At 38.2% G+C, this 21,525-nt stretch overlaps 1 protein-coding gene across 3 annotated transcripts in view; it reads left to right on the top strand.

Annotated features, from left to right (window-relative positions):
- PRDM6 (PR/SET domain 6) overlaps nucleotides 1-21,275 on the top strand; it is an 80,044-nt gene extending 58,769 nt beyond the window's left edge. Inside the window, exons 6-8 of one of the 3 annotated variants that reach the window (XR_010031221.1) lie at nucleotides 9,557-9,733; nucleotides 17,044-18,630; nucleotides 19,269-21,275. Coding sequence is in view for 1 of the 3 variants with exons in the window: in XM_063180521.1 (XP_063036591.1) it covers nucleotides 9,557-9,733; nucleotides 17,044-17,158 (292 nt within the window). In the remaining 2 variants the exon portion in view is untranslated. Of the gene's footprint in view, nucleotides 1-9,556; nucleotides 9,734-17,043 lie in introns of all 3 variants that reach the window. The other 2 variants (XR_010031220.1, XM_063180521.1) reach the window with 2 other exon arrangements.
- Nucleotides 21,276-21,525: the final 250 nt, after the last annotated feature.

The raw sequence follows: 21,525 nt of genomic DNA, 5'->3' as shown, positions 1-21,525 counted from the left end.
GTCCTCCACATACTTTTTCAGTGATTCACCCAATCAGGTGTGGCACCTAGATTTCACCCTTTGTTTTAGCCAGTGACTTCCTTTGTGAAGAAGCAAGCAGATAATAGTTACTGCAAGAGGGATCTCTCTTAATGGCACTATTCTCCGCTCTAAGTGACAGCTAAATATTTATTTTGTCAGAGAAAGGAAATGAGGATAAATCTGTCTTACCATTAGATCTTTCATTGTGGAGGTGAGAGATTAATTTTTTAAAATTAATTTTATTACTTTTTTATTTATTTCCTCCTAAGCAGCTTGTGTCAAATATTGTCTGAAACACAGACTGGATTTCTGGTCCTCAGTCTTAAAAGTGATCATTCTCATTAGTAGGGTGCTGATTCATGGTGTATTACCTCTCAGTCCCTCCTGTGCCTACCCAGCCAGCAGCTTCCTCAGGGAAGTCTGGAGCATTGTCAGCATTCAGAATACCCTAGGGCATAGTAGGAAATCATCTTGCTATGATTAAGGTCATTGCAATTCATTCCATGCTTGAAATTACCATAAATAACTGCCCTAGGATCTGGGTTATCACATCCTTACAGTCTGAGCTTACATCACAGGAAACTTTTTGTCTTTAGTGGGTGCCAGTTATTTAGTGATACAGTGTCTAGAAAAAAGGGGCCTTTGGTTTCTTAAACACTTTGCATTTTTCTAGATGAAAAATTTTTACAGTGTTGTACAAAATTTCCAGGAGACATGAAGGTAAGGTATGATTTGTGAAAGAATACCTGCTTGCCAGCCCCAAGTGCCGGATGCAGCTCTCTGGTTTTTATTTTCTCAATGACATCTGCAGCACTGCTCCAGCTGATAAACAACTCCTCATTTATTGTCAGCAATTTGTAAGCACACCAGCCACTGCATCTTTGATGTGACTGAAACAGCAGGGCCTATCATCTCTAGGAAATAGACTTTAGTCTGTCTGCTCTGGCTTAGTATTTGTTTTGCAACAGCGCTGTGTGGGGAAAACAACCTTTGAATCTGTACAGGAGTCTAATTCATGGTCTGAAATACAAGAAAAGCAGACCACTTCAAACTTGAGAAACCCAAACAAAGATAATACAACAACTGAGATTAAGAAAACATCTAAATGAGAGCAGACATAAATAGGCCATAATATCCGTAATTCCATGAAGTAGTAAGAAATAAATGATCCTATTTATCAGACAGATCACTTAATAAGTAAAAATAATTTTAAAACATGATGAATCCCAAATAGGAGACATTATTAAAATCTTCTGCTGTGGTTTTTGTTTTATTTAAAAATTAAGAATTTAATTTAAAATCACTTTTAATTTTTTACTGGTTTACTTATATACTTCTCTCTTTCCACAAAAAAATTTAAGTTTGTTACATTTTTTAGGGCTTCTCTTTGAAATTAATGGTAATTGGGGTTGAAGTGTGTGTGAGAGGTGGAAATTTAAATTTGTAAAATCTTGAACTCGAGGACCTTCTGAGCCTTTAAGACTTGCTTAAGCCTTGACCAGACAGAAACAATTTGAGAAGATATTTCTGGAAGCAAGAGTTGGAAATCTTTTTTAGTAGGGTTTTTTTTTTGTTTATTTTGTTGGGGTGGTGGTTTTCTTTTGTTTGTTTGTTTTTGTTTTTTTCTTTTTGAAATTTTTTTAGGTTTTATTATTATTATTATTATTTCCTCCCTTCTTCTGCAGAAATTCCCAACAATCCTGTTTGGAAGGCTCAAAAACGAGGTTACCAAAACTCCTTATTACAATGAACAATTTTTATTTGGTTTTTTTAACAGCAACAACTTTTCTGATAATGACACAGTCTTTTTTAATGACAGCAGTCTTCCACATCACTCTGATCACCAGATTCAGGATACATTGTTGTTCAGGGAAGTCAGAACGCTTCAGTTCTCAAGACTTCTATGTGTCATATTTTCATGTACAACCTGTACATCTGTATGATATATATTCTCATTGATTGCCAGGGATTCAAGCTGAGAATCTGAGGGAAAGCACAGTCCATAAATGTGTTCATGGATGATAGATTATGGATGTGATCTGGCACTCACAATTTCTTTAGTCAAAAGATATTATACTCATGTTTTGCAATATCACCTCAATATTAAATAGTAAGCATGTTTTGTTTTGTTTTGTTTTTCTTAACAGGAAGTTGAAGATACCAGCTTAATAGATGTTTTTCTCTAATATCATGGCTTAGTCCATTTTGTGTTTATATTTTCTTTATAGGTTCTTTGTCTTTGATGCTCTCCCCAAGTCCACTAATTGATTTGAACCTCTCCAAAACAGACTTCTAAAAAATAAGTGTTTTGAGCAAGAGTTGTCTATTTCTGTGTATTGAGTATTGCTCTGTTAAAGTCCTGAATTTAATGCTGGTTCTTGCATAATCTTCACATAAAGGTTTGCAAGCGCCCAGTACTCAGAGCTAGTAACAATAACAGGTCTACAGAGCAGAAACTCTCCCTGACAGCTTCAGAAGCTTGCATATGCTCCAGTGCTGGCTTTCTGCTTTGGCCGGTTTCTTCCCAAGCATTTGTAGCAGATGATTTGTAGCAGATGAACTCCCAGCAGGTCCAGCTCTGCCATCCCTGCTGCTGCGTGGTACCTGTGGTGCTCAGGACAGCAGCTGTGCTGCTTGAGGGGAGCACCAACCTGGCAGGGGATGCGGAGTGCAGTGAGAGTAACCCCCCGTGGCTCTGCTGACGATTGGGATGTGGCTGTGTGCAGCTTAGCAGTATCCTGAGGTGTCACTTTGCTCTCCAACCTTAATTCCACTTGCTAGAAGAAGGCACTCCTCAAAAATACCTTCCTTTGAGAGCAACTGTGACCTAACTCCTCTGACTGCTGCTGTGCTCTTAAAAAGCTGAGCATTGCATAAAGGCCAGACCCTGAAAGCTGATGCTGGCCCCACCTCAGACTGCGCTGCTTGTGGGGTTTGTGCAGAGGCTGTGGCATGGCATCCTCCCCCCTATACCAATGAGAAATGCTGTCCTGGATTCAAGGGAGCCCTGTGCCCCACTCTTTGAGACTGTGAGATCAATCACCTTTTTGAAGCTCAGGAGCAAAGAGGAAGTCAGGAAAAACCACCAGGACACCTTCATGGATGAATGGGGAACTCCTGGATTAATTCAAAGGCAGAAAGGAAGCCTCCAGAGAATGCAAGCACAGACAGGTAGCCTGGGAGATATACAGACAGGTTGTCTAAGCAGCCAGAAATCCCTTTGGGAAAGCTAAAGCCCTGATAGGATTAAATGTGGGCAGGGACATCTAGGACAACAAAAGCTTCTATTGTTACATTAGTGATAAGAGGAAGACCAGGGCAAATGCAGGACCTCTCTAAAGGGAAGCAGGAAGCCTGGTGACCTAGGACATAGCAAAGGCTGAGCCAGTCAGCAACTTAACTGGCAAATGTTCCAGTCACACCACCCATGTCACAGAAGGCAAAAGCAGGGACTGGGAGAATGAAGAGCTGGGAGTTGTAGCAGATCAGATTGAAGAACATCTAAAGAATCTGAAGATGTGCAAGCCCCTGGGGCCTGGTGAGAAGCATGTGCATGCCCTGAGAGAAATGGTGGATGAGGTGGCTAAGCCACTATCTGTCATATTTGAGAGGTCATGGCAGTCTGGTGAAGATCTGCTGATTCAAAAAGGGGTAACATAACCTCCACTGCTAAAAAGAAAGACCTGGACAACTACAGGGCAGTCATTCTCACCTTGGTACTTGGCAAGAGCATGAAGCAAATCGCCCTGGCGACTAGGGTAAGGAACATGGAAAATAATGGGGTGACTGATGACAGCCAAGGCGATTTCACTAAGGGCAAATTTGTCATGCCTGACAAATTTGGTAACCTTCTACAGCAGTGTTTACAGAGTTGGTGAATAAGGAATAGAGACTGAGGTCATCTACCTGGACCTGTGCTAAGTGTTTGCACCCAGCAGCCTTGTCAGTGAAGTGAAGAGACATGGATTTATTTGATGGTCAGATCTCTCAATGGATAAGGAATTGGCAGGAAAGTTGCACTCAAAAGAGTGCAATGGCTCAATCTCCAAGTGGAGACGAGCTATTCCTTAGAGGCTGCTATTTGGGCTGATGCTACTTAGCACAGCAGTGTTTTTTGGTGACAGGGACAGTGGGACCGAGGGCGCCCTCAGCGAGTTTCCTGATGACACCAGGCTTTGCAGGGCAGGTGACATGCTGGATGGAAGGGATGCCACCCAGAGTGACCTTGGCAGGTTGGAAAGGTGGGACTGGGTGAGCATCATGAAATACAACAAGAGCAAGTGAAAGTGGTTCAGGGCAATCTCAAGCACAAATACAGGCTGGGTGGGGAGTGGACTGAGCACATTCCTGAGGAGAAGGACTCAGATATGTTGGGGGATGAGAAGCTGGACATGAGCCAGGTGTGCACTTGCAACACAGAAAGGCAAACCTGTCCTGGGCTGTGTCAAAAGCAGGATGGGCAGGAAGCGATTCTCCCCCTCTATTCAACTCTTGTGAAACCCCACCTGGAGCACTGCATCCAGCTCTGGGGATTCCAGCATTAGAAGGATGTGGATCTCCTACAGAGAGTCCAGAGGACGATCCCAAAAATGATCAGGGGCATGAAGACAGGTTGAGAGAGTTTGGGCTGTTCAGGGTAGAGAAAAGAAGGGCACAGGGGCACCTTATATGAGCTTTCCAGTACACATAGGGGCCCACAAGAAATCTGGAGAGAGACTTTTTTTATGATGGCATTTAGTGATAGAACAGGGGATAATGGCTTTAAACTGAAAGATGGTAAATTTTGATGGGATGTAAGAAAGAAATTATTTAGTGTGAGGATGATGAGACAGACTTGAAATTTTCCCAGAGAAGTTGTCAATGCCCAGTCTTGGGAATGATCTAGGCCAAATAGAATGGGGTCTTGAGTGGAAGATGTCCTATAGGAATGTGCCCCCACTTGACAGAGTGACAAAAATATCCTTTGTCCCCTTAAAAAGGAAATAAGCACAGAAGTTTCTCTCCTCAATTAGGTGAAAAGACATCTCATAGGACCCGGGGGTCTTCACCTCAAACTTAAGGATAGCTAATTGGACAGGAGTCACAATTTACTATAAAAAGAAGAGAAAAAATAAACTAACTGCTTTTGTGAGGTGTTTTACCGGGGGCAAGGACCTTTTGCACCTGGTTCGGTTTTTCTCTGCAAAGAGTTTTGTTTATTTTGCCTTTTATTAAAACCTTTTTGTTTCCAACACTGCCACAGAAGCCATCCTGATGATTTTATGCCTTCTGAGGTAGCTGAGCCATCTTGGGTGTGAAATAGATCTCAAGAGCTTATGAGACCTGGCTTGAGGAGACTCATATTTCACCGTGTCCCTGCCCATAGCAAGGGGTTGGAAACAAGATGGTTTTTAAGGCCCCTTTCAACACAGACCATTCTATAACTCTATGGTCATGCTGGCTTTTTACTTCTTAGTCATCAACAGGGAGAAAAACACTTTCAATCACATGCCAATCTCTCCTTTCAGCTGGTGCTTTTCCAGCTCTTTCTGAGGGAAAAGAATACAGTGCTGTGCTATTTTGTCTCACTGGGCTGAGTTTCAATGACAAAGTTACAAGTATTCAGGAGCTTGCCCTTACAAGAAATTTCTAAGATTACACTAGAATTCCATATGCCCCTTGAAAAGAGCAAATTCACTTCTGACAAGGCCACACTAAAAACATATTAATCATAAAGGAAATAGTTTGAAAATGCAGTGGAACATAATGATTGGATTCTCTAAGGTTCTAATAATTCAAAGAGTTAATAGTTTATGATGTAGAAAATAAATTTATAACACTTAGATATACTTAGGAGTCAGAATTTGGAAAATATATTCTTTTGACAGAGGAATAGTAAAAGACAAATAAAGCTATGTCAAGTTTGCTAAACGAAAATCTAGAAAGAATTAACCTAAATGTACAGCTGTCTCTCAGTAGCTATTTCAGATGAAAGCATATGGATTTTTCTAGTCTTTTAATGTGCTTTGTACATATTAGGGGTTCTACATTCCTTGCCCAAAGCATGAGCTTTGGTGAGGTTCAGTAAGCCTTATAGGGAAGCCTGACTTTTTTACTGATCCCATGCATGATGTGGTTTCACCCAGAAAAATATCAGCTGCAAAGTAAGGAAATTTTAAGAAAGGAAAAGACCTCACCAAAGAGCAAAATCATTCAAGAGATTGTCTATCTTAGAGAACAGAATTTATTCCATAGTGTTTTAATTTTGGAAAATGCTTGCACAACTTGGAAAAGCTCAAATTATAAATTACCACAAAACCTGAAAACTATTACATTAGAATTGCTCTCAGAATTTCAGTTTGGATGGCCTATATTCCTATATGGGCCATCATAGAGTCAGAGACTGTAGGATTAAGGTTTCCAGAAAAAGCTGGTGGATTCTGAACGTCAGTAAACCTAGATAGCTTATCAATGATGCATGGGATTAATAACAACAGTGTAAAATTTTTCCAACAGGAAAATTTTCTTCTGGGTAAGTAGATTTCCCTTCTTTAAGCTCAAAAAGAAAGATGTGAAGCTAAAAGCTCCTATGTAACTAGGTGTTCTATAAAAAAACATTAGAACTACTTTCGATGATTGTCAGAACATCACTCTCATCTGCACATGGCTGTAATCAGTTTAGCTGCTCTTAACTGTAACTTAAAATTATGATCTGGTAAGATTTTGATTCACGTGAGTACTGTGAAGCTCAGGAAAGTACGATATGTGTGTTGGTTATTCCAAGGAAATTAGTTTTTCTGAGCTGCCAGTACATTCAGTCCACCAGCGGATTTTTGAAAGCACAGCCTACGAGGACCAACATTTCTGTCCCTTTGTTGCTGCTCCTCCTTGTCTGCAGAGCTCTGTGACAGCGAGGTCACCATCTGAACTCATTGTCCCGGTGCAGGCAAAAGTGATGGCAGAAGACACAACTGCTGCATCAAAGGCAGGCGTGCTCTGCCCATGTCAATGCACTCGCTGAACCGAGCACAGCTCCTGCTCAGGCCTTCAGCACCACTTTCATTTTTTTTTGAAAAATAACATATTGATTTTATCTTCTTCCAAGAAAAAAAAAAAAAAAAATCCCGAGCACAGGAAAATTGTTACCAGAGAACAGAATGATAACTTCTGTACTTATTGAATATAATTATTTCTTTTCTCTTTGAAAAATAGTAGCGTCCAAAAGTTGTCAGAAGTTGGCGTATTTAAATCTGCAATTGTGCAAATTAGAGCATTTTTAAGATGTTACAGTATTTCAATGCATTTTTAGGCTCTCTTTTTAAAATTAATTTTGCCTAATGTATGTCATTTACATAAGCTTTAAAAAAATTAGGCATTTTAGCATTAATTAGAATTACTTGGACATAAACTTGGATAAATTCATCCTCTGCAAAGAGAAGGGTAACTTCTTTAACAGTTTTTCTCTCAACATGTGGATCAATCAGAAAAATGGAGTCAAAGTAATCTAACAATTGGTGATCTTTTGCAGGGATGATTTACTTGAGTGTAAGCCAGTGAAATATATTCCGAGTATTTTGTAAAGAAGACATTTATTTTCAGGCAATGAACCCATATTTTTTGCCATGACAATGTTCACCTGTATCTGGTTAGAAATTTTGACTGTTTACAGACAAGTTGCAGTGTGAATTTTCACTGCATTAAGTTAATAACATTGATTTATTTATCACTTTAAAAAATAAAAAGATTAATTATTATTATTTATTAATTCATTCATTCATGAATTCTTTATGTCGCATTGCATCATTTTTTGTGGTTGCTGTTAAAAATAGATAACCAGAGGCTAATAGATGTTAATGGTCTCCTTCACTATTAAAAAAATCAATGTTTCTTGGATACAGAATATATTATTGCTTTATTTTGCTTAAAAGTGCTTGATTACTGCATTCACCAATTATCTCTGTTTTATCAGCTCTTGAAATTTCTTACCAAATTTGATAAATATTTTCTTCAAATTAACTTTGGACTCCAAGAAAGGTGAAAACTGGACATGTTACTACTTGTCTTTCAGTAAGAGAAACAGAAAAACACTTTCTTGGTTTTTGGTTTTTTAAATATTATCTTACATATTTCTGTGTATCTTTAAGGGCCACATCATCTAAATTACCTTTCAACAGCTTTCATACCTTACTTTCAAACTTGTTAGAGAGTAGTTAGATTTTCAAATGCAAGTAATTAAAATTGTAAGCTATTGAGTTATTGATGAATACTGAGCTATTAATCAAGCTAAAAAATTCTACAATCAGGGTTCAGTGCTCTGAAGCACTGTAAAATAATAGTATTTGTGTTCAGTGATGCAAGTAGCCACAATTAAGCAGTTCACTTGACAAATGAGATAGTTCACTTTATTTTGCACTTAATTGAATTGTACATGCCTGGTCACCATTGTCTCTTTCCCTTTAGTTTTGGTTTCTAGCTATTTAAACATATACATTTATTACGGAGAGAGCAATTAAGTTGTGTGGGCCATTGGCTCTGGAAACGCAGACACCAAGAGTTAAAATGTTGTGTAGGGTAAAAATCATTATTATCCCTCCAGAAAAAAGATCTTAATTTTCTTAGCAAGCAGTCTGATAAGCACTTAGGACTCTGCTACTAAGTTAAAACAAATGTGAAATAGAAAAAAAACTCTAGTAGGGTGTTGACATAAAGCCACTTTTATTGAAGAGAAATATATAGACATGGTTTCTTGGCATTTTATTTTAGGTAGCATTTCAGAAGACCAGTGTCACATTGTTGTTGTGTATCCTCTTTTGTCTGTGTTTGCAGTCTGCTTGTTATGATTCTGAATTTGTAACATATCAGTCATTTTGCATGTTTGTTTGTTATGTTTATTTTTAACAAGATGTGTTGTTGAAAACCTGAGTTCTGCGTTTCTTTCCGAGATCCCCAAAGCAGACATTTTCAATCTAGATGGGAGAAAAAATGTTAATGAAATGTAAAGATTTTCAACTGAAATAACAAAAATAGAAAGATAATTTAAATACAGCAGTCATTTTTTCCAAGTCTCTTATTGAAATAAGTGATCTCTAAAATCCTCCAAAGCAATATGAGGAGTTTAATTGTGAATATCTACAGAATAACGACAGGATGTGCACACAACCATCAGATATGCATTTGCAAGTAAGGCTGTAGCTCACACCAGCAGACAGGATTACATGGATCCCTCAGCTCCATGTGTGTGGATCTTTTCTTTTTGACTAAGGAGTACCGTCGAGTTTGAGAGAACGAAGGCAAGCAGCTGTGTACTGCAGGCTCACTGGTTTGCTGATTTATGGCTTATGGTCCCATAGACTCTCTTTTAATTCCTGCCCAAGAGTTTCACATTTGCTAAAGAGGTTGTGAAGTTTTGGGTTTGCGCTTCCCAAGAAAGACCCAGAGAAGCGCGCCCGCTTTTCTCTTTGGAGATCCTTGGGAGGATCAGGAGCCCCCGTCCCGTGTGGTTTCCTGCTGGTGCCAGCAGACAGCACTGACGCTGCCGTTTCCCTTCCCACCGCAGGCCCTACCAGTGCGGCCACTGCTCGCAGTCCTTCTCGCAGCCCTCGGAGCTGCGCAACCACGTCGTGACGCACTCCAGCGACAGGCCCTTCAAGTGCGGCTACTGCGGGCGCGCCTTCGCCGGGGCCACCACGCTCAACAACCACATCCGCACGCACACCGGGGAAAAGCCCTTCAAGTAAGTACCTGAGGCCAGCGGCGTCTGCCAGCTGAGATTAGGGGGGGGAAATGCATTGCTGCTGCTCACCAGCATCGCCAGCACTCGGCTGATGATCCCTTGAAAGCCAAGGTCAGACCATGAGGTGCCGCAGGGCTTGCAAGGGTTGCAGGATGAAGAGAGAGGCAAGAAATGTTGAGTTCATGTTCAGAAGGCTTGATTTGTTATTTTATTATATATATTACATTATTACTATACTAAAAAGAATAGAGAGAAAGTTCTCAGAAGGTTAGCTAAGCTAAGAATAGAAAAGGAATGAATTACAAAGGTCTGTGTCTCAGCAGAGAATGAGACTTAGCTCTGCTGTGAGTGGTCGGTAAATCTAAATATCCACCTGAGACTAATCACGGATCTACCTGTTGCATTCTACACCAGCAGCTAACCACTGTTTACACTTTTTTGCTGAAGCTTCTCAGCTTCAGCAGCAAAAATCCTAACGAAAGGATTTTAATGAAAAGAAGTCTGTGACAATGAGGTGAAACAGCTAGTGGTGCTGTTAAAATCAGAATTTATATGGCTTTGATTTTGGGTTTCTTGAAAACCTTGCACAATCTTCTGTTCTCTAATGATACCTTGATTATTTTAATTAAGTGACAAGCTGCTGCCAGAGAACCACAGCTGAAAATATGATCAAGAGTGAGACAGGCCATGTTGTAAGAACATTAATATGATTCTTTGATGTCTATATACTGAGGTAGATGGAGCTTCACTTAAAAGCTAATTTGGCTCTAGTTATATATGGGGAGGAATATGCACCTCCTTTTAGTCTCAGAATCACTGAATAGAAAATGTAACTCTGTGGCATAAGTTTTGAAAGATCATAGTAATAAATTGAAAGTGTTCAGCTGTCCGAAGTATAAGAAAAAAATGTCGCCTAATAGAGATGATTTTACATTAAACAGATTTCGTTAATTTCTGAAGTTTTCAATTACTGATATTAAAGCTAAGCACATACCTGTCTCAGAAATCTTCCAGCAGTGCTCATTTCCAGCAATAGTACAGCTGATCCTGATATTTTACCTTCTGTTGTGCAAGACTCTGCCTACTAAATAGGAAGGGCTCTCCAAAGCAGAAGAAATATATCCCATGTTTGTGTCTTTGTCTTGGCTGAACCGACAGGCTCAGAGCACATAGATGTGGTCACTGGAGCAATTCCACCTAATGTATCGATATCACTTCTTTTGGAAGCTTCCTGGATGTTCCTAGGAGGAAGGGGAATATGTGTAGAAGGTGTGTGTCTCTCCCAGTTCTGCGAGTACTGTCTGTTCTCTTTCTACTTTTCTCTGTTTGACCTTTTTTTCCACTTTTGCCAGACAGTGCTTTTGATCTGGTTAGTGTAAGGGAGCTCGGCCTGTCAGAGCCCCCCATAACAGCCCCACAGAGATACTGGTGAGCACACTTTGCCTCCATATAAGGCTGGAAGGAAGCACAGCCTCCACATATGTCTCTGCTGGGGGCGAGGGGGCAGAGCCAGGAGCAAAATGCTGCATATCCAGTACAGAAGAATTGGCATGGCAGGAATCATGGCTAGGACGTCGTGGAGGCTCAGAACATCTAAATATCAACTTCTCTTGAGCCAGTCTGTTGAATGCTCAGAGCCCACAGAAAGTGAGCCAAAAATGGTGCGAGCAATCAGATTGATTTTATCTAGTTGCTGTGTAAATAGATTTTAGTAATTAATGGAAGGGGTTTCCGGGTCAAAATGGAAAATAGATTTCGTTTAATGTTAAGGTGTTACTTATGTGTAACCTTGTTGACTCCACTTAATTTTTTTCCTTAACGTCCTCTTTTTGTCATGTTTCCAATAGATCTGCTATTTTGCCCAATTTAGAGTCATTATTTTTCCCCTTTGGTATACTAATTTTTTACCCTTTTCAAAAATGGACTCGATTACAGCACAATTTCATTTGTGAGAGAGCTTAATGTATGTAATACAACTAACAAGAGATCTGGGTTTGTTTTTTGTTTTGCTTTGTTTTGGTTAGTTTTTGTGGGTTTTTTGGGGGGTTTTTTTGTTTTTTGATTTTTTTGTTTGTTTGTTCGTTTGTTATGTTTTGCCCTGCTTGAGTGGAAGCATTTAAGTATTCCAGGATGTATCTGACTGTTCCTTAAGTTGCGGGACAGAGCAACAACAAAAAAAAAAGTGTATACTTTATACTGGTTCATTATGATGCATGGCATAATTTCAACTGTGCAAGGTGTTTCTTTAGTTTCTTCCTCAAGCACAAGAAACAGTAGCACCATTTTCTCTCTGGAAGTCTTGTTGAAGGTATTTTCACTAAGCTGACTAGTAACTTCATGTGAAGCTGAAACTGGAGCTGCAGGTTTTCCCATCCCGCCTAGTCAGATAAGAGGACACACAAGCCTTGGTCCTGGCAAAGCTGTTCAAAAGGGCAGATTTGTCTCTCATGCAGGACTACTTGCATTTGAGAGAGGAGGAGCAGAAAATTATCCAGAAATCAATCTATCATCTCTGCTGGAGAAAAAAGAAAGAGCTGCAACTCCTCTTGATGTCTCATCACTGTTTGGATCCTCCTTTGGAAAAAGGTTGCACAAGATCTGGTTTTAAGAAAGTTTAGGAAAAGGCGCTCAACAAATTCTATTAAGCAAGAACCATAAATAGAACAAGCAAAATATCTGTCTCTTGATCATGCGATTTAGGTTTTAAATGTTTGTTTATGAAGAATTTTGAGTATACACTTACACACAAAAACAAAAAAAAAAAGACAGAAAAGTCAACTGAAACAGTGTTACTGTACCTCAGAGAAGTTTGTATTTGTGGTGATGCACACACTTCATTTAACTAATATTTTAATATTAGGAAGAATTGCCATGCATGGATAGTGATAAATTACTTAAATTCTAGCTAATATATTTAAAATAACTTAGCTAATTCTAGCTAAGTTATTTTAAAATAACAGGTACAATTTTGAAGGTGGTTCTGCTGTGAATGCAATCTCATGATTACTAATGCAATAGGGCAGCTGTTTTCATATGTGCTTATAGACAAATTACACTCAGCATGGATTAAATCAGCAATGTTAAAAGCCAAGTATGTTTGTATGCATATTATTTCCAGAAGCTGGTTTTAAAAATGGTGAACACTGGTGACAGTATTTTCAAAAATATTTTAGATTAATTGTTTTGTGAGAGGATGTTTGGGATTGGTTGAAAAGCTTTTTCTGTGAGAGGCCATTTTCTTTGTAGGTCCTAGGTAAATTTGGATGTATGGTCGAAGACTTTTCTATTTTCTTTTCATTAAGATAACAATGCTAAGTGAGGTTATCTGTAGTCAAAGCTTTAGCTGAATTTGACTTTTCATGTCATCACAAGCTATCAAGCCAGCCACACCACTGAAAAGTTTTTGTGTATTCTTATCTTACTGAAGTCTCCACTACGGCTGCTAGTCTGGGAACAAAGATCTTAAGTAAATTAAAATACAGGAGAAAAAGGAAAATTATTTGTTACCTCTGTTCTCCTAATTTTTTCTCACCCCCTCCCAATTCTCATTTGCCTACAGAATCAGGCTTATTCAAAGACCTAAGATTTAGCAGTCAATCCAAAATAATGAAGAGGAAAGATTCTTTCAGCCTCCAACAGCTCACATATTTTTTATTGTTACTTACTGAAATACAAAAGTGCTCAGCATTCATTTTAGGTTGAATATGTACGTTGTACCTGCAGCGACATCTCAGAGTTGTCAGGAGGGATTCTCTTTGGTTGATAGTTTTTCTTGGATTTTTTACACCCTTCCAAAGGAGTTTAAAATGTACTTGTTCAATGAAATCTTAAAATGTTTATTTTGAGAGTATCAAATTAATGTCTTTTTTTCTAAAATAGGCCCTCAGCATTTTCTCCACCCAAAGCCTTTCACAGAGGTTGACATAAATGTGCAAATTAAACCAATCCTCACTGTCAATGTTTTGAAAGCACTGTGAAGAAAACAAGCAGACCAGTAACAATGAGGGCTATCTAAACAAAATCAGAAACCCCAGTACTGTAGAAATATCCCAGGACTATTGGTGCACTTTGTGAACTTAAGAACAATTCTGTTTACCACCTCCACCCAAGCAAATCATACCAGGAAACCCTGTGGAAGAGTGAAGCCTTGAGGCTGAGGAGGCTGAATGCTTTAGGACATTGCTCCTTACAATTACAGTGTACGCAGACATTGTAAAAGAAGGCAACATGGATCCGGTTTTCACTGGTGATACCTAATTGTTTGAGGACTTTGGAATTGCTTTGGACCTAAATGCACCTGGGGCTGTTTAAATTCCATTCAAATGCCATCAGATGGCCCTAAGTGGAAATTAAATTGTATCTCAGTTAATGTGTCATTATTGCCAATACATGTATCTACAGTGCAGGCTTAGCCAAAATTTTGTGTGTCTATCATTCAGGCTTGGGCTCAGTCCCATAGTGGCTTGGTGTGTGGGCACATGAGCTATGGAGTCTTTTTCCTTTCTGACAATTTTGTCCACTGTTCAACTGTCCAACACAACATTAAACACGTCTGGGTTACATACAGGAACATGCACATGAAAACTCACCAATCTCATGGGCAGAGCTTATAGGAGTGGTTATTCTGCTATGATGGGCTGGGAAAGAATGGTTAGTAGATTACATCACAATCCAGAAGAAAAATATTCCCGCTCCTCTTCCCATTCCTACCTACTGTGAGACAGTAATGCTGACTGCTGTGACACTATTATCTTCACCTTTTCTATTAGTTTGTATCCAGCAACAACTTCTCTGGACCACATTGAAAAGAGGGATCAGGAGCCTAATACACATCTCTGCCCATAAGCCAGGTACTTATATATCCAAAACTATGGTCCTGAAAACACCACCCACATGATTTGGAAGTACCTAGAAAATCCCAGGCACCTTGGGTAATATCTGAAGGTTATCCAAGTACAAGAGAAAGACAGGGGAATTAAGTGCTTTGTCAGAGGCTTTATTCTGACTTTTGCCCAAGGGCTGTGTAAATGCAGACATCACAGTTTGACCAGCAGCAACACTTGGCGCCCACAGCCTTCCTATTCATAAAGGGTAGGTGCTTGTATCAAGAGATTTACCCCTTTTCTGTTCTCTCTTTATCATCCCTCTTTCCTGTGCTTGATGTTAGTGTATCAACCTGTAGCTGGGAAGGTAGAGCACTCCTACAACAGAGGAATCTTGTGGGTAAAGGATGGGAAGTTGTGTCTTAAAGAACTGTGGTAAACCTTGCTCTGCACTTTCACTAACAATGCAAGGTGCCGAGTGAATGCCTGCCCAATTCCAGCCTCCCAGACAAGCCCCAGAAAGGATAAGGAGGCCTGCCACAGCAAATGGTTTTGGTGGGTAACACTGTCTTTGGATCACTCTATAGCCTTCATCCAAGTCACTAATGGTGCCTAAGCATCCTGTTAGCCCTTATTTCCTTTATTTGGCCAGGCTCTTAAAATCAGGGCATGCCACACCTGCTTTTATAGGTTATGTTGCAACTGTATCACTTACAGCTTAGTTAGGCAAGGATCCAACCCTCCTATTACTCATCAAGCAAAGTACTTGTCTTTGTGGACATCAAAATAACCAAACTATCAAGTTCAAGTAGAGAGTAATATCTCATACAGACTAAGTTAACCCCCCAGCCTTAAAATTGATTATAATGCCTCTGTGATAGATATATATGTATGTATATAAAAATAATACAATAATTTGCAAGTTTGTCAGGCAATGAAAGGTAGTATATTTTGACACACTAATCCAGTAAGTAATCAGTTTTCTAATAAACAATCAGCAGTGCACTAATGTGTCATCAGCACTTCAGGAGCTCTGGAGAGTGGATGATCTGCACATAGACGTTAATGAATACCCCAAAAATCATTAAGTAATCAATACTTCTGAGTTATTTTCATTGAGCTGATAGGTCTGATACATTAAAGCTGACATTTTACATTTGTCAAGATCACAGTGCAGTTTTTAACAGTGGCATAGGATGCTAAAAATATTCCATGAAAGACAATCAAGGAAATACAACTTAAAAGTGTTGACATTTTAGATTGGTACAGTAACCTGGATGAATGACTCTGTAATGTCTGTGCTAAATAGTCCTGAAGCAGAAATTTATCACCAAAATTATTAATGTGAAGAATATCCACAGTTATACATGTGTGTAAATATCTTCTTTTTTTTAATAAGCAGATCACTGACAGTTCACTTTCTATCATTCACATGATAGAGAAAGATTAAATGAATTAGCTGAGCCCGTTGTTTTTCTCACTTCTCCTTTGAAAGTGAACGATTCATTGCAGTGATACTTTTATGAAAATCTTTTTTGGAGATAAGACATCACATGGTACCATTAAACTGAAGACGGCTTTTGGAGCAAGCACCATACAGAAAGGGTCTGCTCCATCCATGTTTGTGACTCATCAAACCCTTCTCTAATGTTCAGAATGCAAATCAAGAAGGCAGCATTTGGGAGATTAGGTACAGTAATGTGTCTTTAGAGCAGGGATAAGGGATTAATTCCAAGGCAACCGTAGCCCCTATTCTATCCTCTGCAAAATTCAATGGCTTTGTTCATTCGTTCATGCAGTATTTTTCTTGCAGATTATGGTTCTCTAAGAGAGAACAGGGTAGAAAGGGAAACAGTATAAAAGCGAAGCAACACTGATGGCTGTTAGGAGTTCTTCCTCAACCCACAGATTTCGCAAAGAGTGTGGATGCACGCAGATAATTAAGTAACCACTATCTCTATGTGCCTTTTAAAAATGAATCCTACTACATGGTCAGATCAGATAAACAAAGAGTTTTCTCTTGTTCTAGGACTGAACGATTACTGCTTTGTGATTTCTCATCCTCCAATAGGCAATTGTGGATTTTAAAAAAGCAGAAGGTGAAATTCTATTTGTCATCAATTTCTCTTAGGGGATGCAGAGCAGAAAACTGCAGACAAGCTGCCTCTTTGATGGCTCACTCCTAAAAATCTCTTTTTGTTCTTTATCTATTTGAACTGACAGTGATCAGAGCTACAGCAGGACAGGCCTCTCTGGAGAAATCACCTTCCCCCTGTCTATTGACAGATTCCTCTGTTCTGAATCAGACAGGCCTTGTCCCATCATAGGCATCAAGGCCTTGGAAGTAGCCACCAATTAAACCTCTCGAGCCAGTAAAATCTGAAGCCACTTTTGAGTGTCTGTTCTGATTAGGCAGGATGAGACAAAGCCCATCACCCCCCCCCAGAGCAGCTCCCTGGTCTCAATTTTCTCTCTTGCCTTCACCAGGTGCGAGAGGTGTGAGAGGAGCTTCACACAAGCCACCCAGCTGAGTCGACACCAGAGGATGCCCAATGAGTGCAAGCCAATAACAGAGAGCACAGAATCAATTGAAGTGGATTAACTGATTGACTGGTTGGAATTAAACTGCAAGGAAAGTCATGATTAAATGTCACGGACACTTAAGCAAAACCAAAGATTTCCTCTGAGCAACTTTCAATCAGTCCCAGAAAACCAAAAGCAGTAATAAAATAAGTAAGATGTTAAGAGATATTGATCCTGGCATGGAAGTGAGACCAGGAAAGAGATTATTTATTTATGACTAGGGATGAGTCTTATTTCAATTGACAAGTTACTTGGGACTGTTAACATTTCAAGTCCCTTCATGTATTGCTTTAATTCTAAAAGCCTTTATAATTGTTATTTAATGCCAAAGTGAGGAGTCTCAAGGGTTCTTCTGCTCATAGTTATGACTGAGAATGCACATGGACTTGTTTATTGTTGCACCTTTTTTTGTAGCATGACTCAAAGGACCCAGATGTAATCTGTACATTTAGCTGGGCTGGGCTAAGTTGATCTTGACATGGCTGTAATAGAAATTGCTGTGTGGGATGGAAAGTGATGGCGAGCTATACCTGGGTCAGTGTCAGCCACCTCAGACCAAAGGGCATTCCATTTCCATAGTCTCATGCCTCACACTGCGTGCACTTTTTCATGCAACTAGTTTGCATTGGCATTGCCATAGATATTCTGGGAAAGAAAAACAACAAAAACAAAAAGAAAAAATAGTAAAAAAAATGGAATGTTGTTTATCTGCAAATACACATTACATAAAGAAACAAGTAGGAAAACTGTGTCAAACTAATAGAGCTTTCAAATTTAGTCTAATAGCTATGAAAGACAGAGGTGGTAAAAAGTATTTTAAACACTAAATATTCCAGTCCATGTGTAAATAATATTACAAGGAGCAGAAAACCGAGAAGATACATTTGGTTTGGGTAACTGATTTAATGTTCTAGGAAAACCAATCAGAAATCCAAACTATAGTCGATTGATATTTTCAGTCTGTTATCTGGATCAAATTGGAAATGCTCCTGTATTAGATGAAGCTTTCAGTACCGTTGGGCTGAGCTTCAAAACAAAAGATAAATATGAATAGAGATACTTTATCAATTTCTTGGAGGCTTCATAGCATTCACTTCATAGAAATTTGCCTGGTAAAGTGAATGAAGGAAAGCCAAAATATTCCCAATATAAATGTAAAAAGCTCAGATGTCATTACATTGGGTTGATTTAACAATTTCCATATTGGCTTTTTCCCATGCTTTTATCCATGATGTATTTCAGATTTCACGATTTTGTCTAATCAAATTATGTTTTCACTTCTAGAAGCCAGCGGCGTTTGTTTATATATTGATTGTTTCAATGCTAGAGCAGTAGGTTGACAAAAATGTTTAAAAAAAGGAAAAAAACAGAAAAAAAACTAAAAGAAAAAAAAAGAACAAGAAAAAAGAAAATAAATTAAAAGAAAAGAAACAAAATCACAACTACCAAGAAGCAAAACCTAAACAGTCTGAGGTCATGCTTTATCGTAAGGTAATACTGCAAAATACAATTGTGGAGAATATGGGGATTAAAATAGATTAATTCAGTTTTGCACCAAAACTGAAGTGCTGAGTAGCTCATAAGGGCTCAGTTGATTATATTAAATATTTTAAACACATTTATGGGGATGATTTTAAATATGTAGAGAATAAAGTATCCAGTTCTGTAAAGGGCTAGACAGAATCAGCTACAAATTTGACACCAGGTTCAGACCATTTATGAATTCTGCAAAGAGCTCAAGCAGAAAAAGAGCTTACAGTAAAATTCAAATGCATTTAAAAGGAGTTTAAAAGCTAAGACATCCATACTGCATGGTGTTCATCTATTATATTGTAAAAACTACACTGCAGAATCTGGAGTTTCCAAAGCTTTGCAGGGAATTACTTCAGGAGTATTTGTGTTTGGCCATTGAAATGTAAAAATCGTGATGGGGGAAAAAAGATTTTTTTATCATTGTTCTAGCAAATACCAGATTATCTCATAAAGAAGGTATTCCTATGAGTTTTCAGCTCTATTTCTGAATGCAGAGATATGGGGAGTGAGCGATTCTGTCACCTGCCTGATTCTATCCTCAAAACTATGAGAGACTCTTAGCTACTATATAAATGTGTTTGTTTGTTTGCTTATAGGTTCAAAGAAGCATGGGAAGCTGGGTAGGAAGACTTGTAACTTAAAGGTGACTATTTGAACATTGTTTTGTTTCTAGCAAGGTTAATGAAACAGAAGAAACCAAAATAAAATCCTAAACCTTTCAAACACTCATGCCAGGTAGCTCACATTTTTCGTTATTTAAGTGACTTAATATAAAGTAACATTCTGGTGGGGCACCAACTTTTAGTTAACTATTTGAACAGTATCTATTGATCATTTCTGCAAGCAAACAGTTAAACAAAGAACAAGAGATCAGAAAATTTATAAACTAAGTAAGTGGGAAAATGTCATGCTCTGAAAAGCAAATGTGAGCTATGTTAGATTAGTGAGTTGTGCTGCTGCATTATCTAACCCTGCTCCCATGGTCAGGGATGAGGTTTGTGGCAGTGAAGAGACTCCACTATATTTGAGTCATGTAGTGCAAAGAGTACCTAAGTATGTGCTTACAGAAATGGCAAGTTCCCTGCTGACTGCAGGTAGGCTTACTTGTATGTTTTCATTTAAACATGTCTAAATATTGTTCTGAATGGGTGTGAAGTAAAGGTCAATTGTTTCAAGATTTTATTGGATTTTTAAAAAAATGCACTAGAGTAGTATGTCTGCAGAACTTATTTTATTTTCCTTCCAGATAATTCTTTCTAGTGTAAACCACTATGTTGTTCCATATGCCTAAAGACAACTTCAATTATTGTATTATTTTATACATTGTATTTTCACAACAACACATTTGGCAGCATACAAAAGCAATACATTGAGAACCCATGATTCCATAGTGGCATCTTCTTGAGTATCACATTTGGCATTCTATTACAGTATGGCAAATGTAAAACCAATGTGAACACAAAATACATTCTAGGTTTGGACTAAACAGAATTCAGTTCCTGTCTGGACTTCCCAAATACTGAGTGAGTTTCAATTAATGTTTCAGCAGAACTGTACATTTAGGTCTATTATGCATACAATATGTGTTTGCACACAGTAATCTGAAGCAGTAAGTGTAATTCAATTATCTTTAAATGTAGTGATTATGTGCCTGCCATTTCAGAATTTCTGAAGCACTTGGCATCTCTGTTTTGTAGTCTGGTAAAAAATACAAGCTTTTGGTTTTTAATTTTTTTTTGTCCAACCCTGAACATGTTGGAAATCATATTTAAAAGTTGTGCCTAGTTCTGATTCTTTTTCAGTGTGGAATTAAATTTTATATGTTCATAGAGCTATACCTTTCAGAAAGACTTCGGGTCCTTTATAAACGTACTTATAGCCCCTAAAGATGATAATTTTAAATACAATTTGATTTTCTTCCCATGAAAGAAACTTGAATTGGGAATAATATAATAATTACAGCACATTACATACTAGAAACTTACAAGAAATTATGTGTATACCTTTTACTTTTGGTAACATCATCTCTCCTTTAAATTAAAATTTATTTTTTGTATGGTGCCATTGCGTTATGTGATGCTGTCTTATAGCTGAAAAAACAGTGTGATTTCAAACAAATAAATAAGTGAATGTCCAATATTAAGTCTTCATTGCTTTTAAGAGTAATTAAGTTGCTCTCATTTTTTAGAAATTACAATTAGAATGCTATTCTGTTCCTTGCAAGTCCTTTCTGTGGAAAGATTCCAGAAAATATAATATTCTGGGACTCCATGACATTTTTTTTTCTTCCTAGATTTTGGAAGTTTCGACATCATGAAGTCAATCTCAAAAAACCCATAAATCCACCCTATAGATGTAGAGTATGCTGAAGGGGTCCTGTGTTGTAATAAAAATAAAAATGACACTGTAATTAGAAAGATCAACAGTTTGCTTGCATTTTTTAAACTTCATTAAATTGCCTCTTTTTTACTGTAAAGGACCAATTAAGTCATGCATGTAGCTGTATTCTTGTGATATCAAATGTAAAGATTACGTTGTGTTTAAATGAAAATAACAGGCACACATTTAAAAAGAAGATGAAGAAATGTAAATATATTTGATTAATAAAACATTTCTATTACTGTACCCTAAGACTTTGTTTTATGTTAATATTACTTATGGAATTTTGTCTGTGCTCTGCAGAAAATTAAATATGCTAGAGTGATTGTGCATTGAAGGTAGACTCAAATAATCAGCATCCCTTGCTGAGGTTGTCATTATCAGCTTCCAAAAAGTGTTGGCATCTTGGAAGTTGCAACTCTTGCAATCAGAAGAGAGTGAGATCAAATTTAGGTCTCTTGGTCACTGAGTCTC

The sequence above is a fragment of the Melospiza melodia genome, chromosome Z (genome assembly GCF_035770615.1).
Source record: "Melospiza melodia melodia isolate bMelMel2 chromosome Z, bMelMel2.pri, whole genome shotgun sequence".
In the NCBI taxonomy this organism is placed as follows: Eukaryota; Metazoa; Chordata; class Aves; order Passeriformes; family Passerellidae; genus Melospiza; species Melospiza melodia.
Note: the sequence above shows the minus strand (reverse complement) of the source record. Positions and strands in the feature narration are given on the sequence as shown.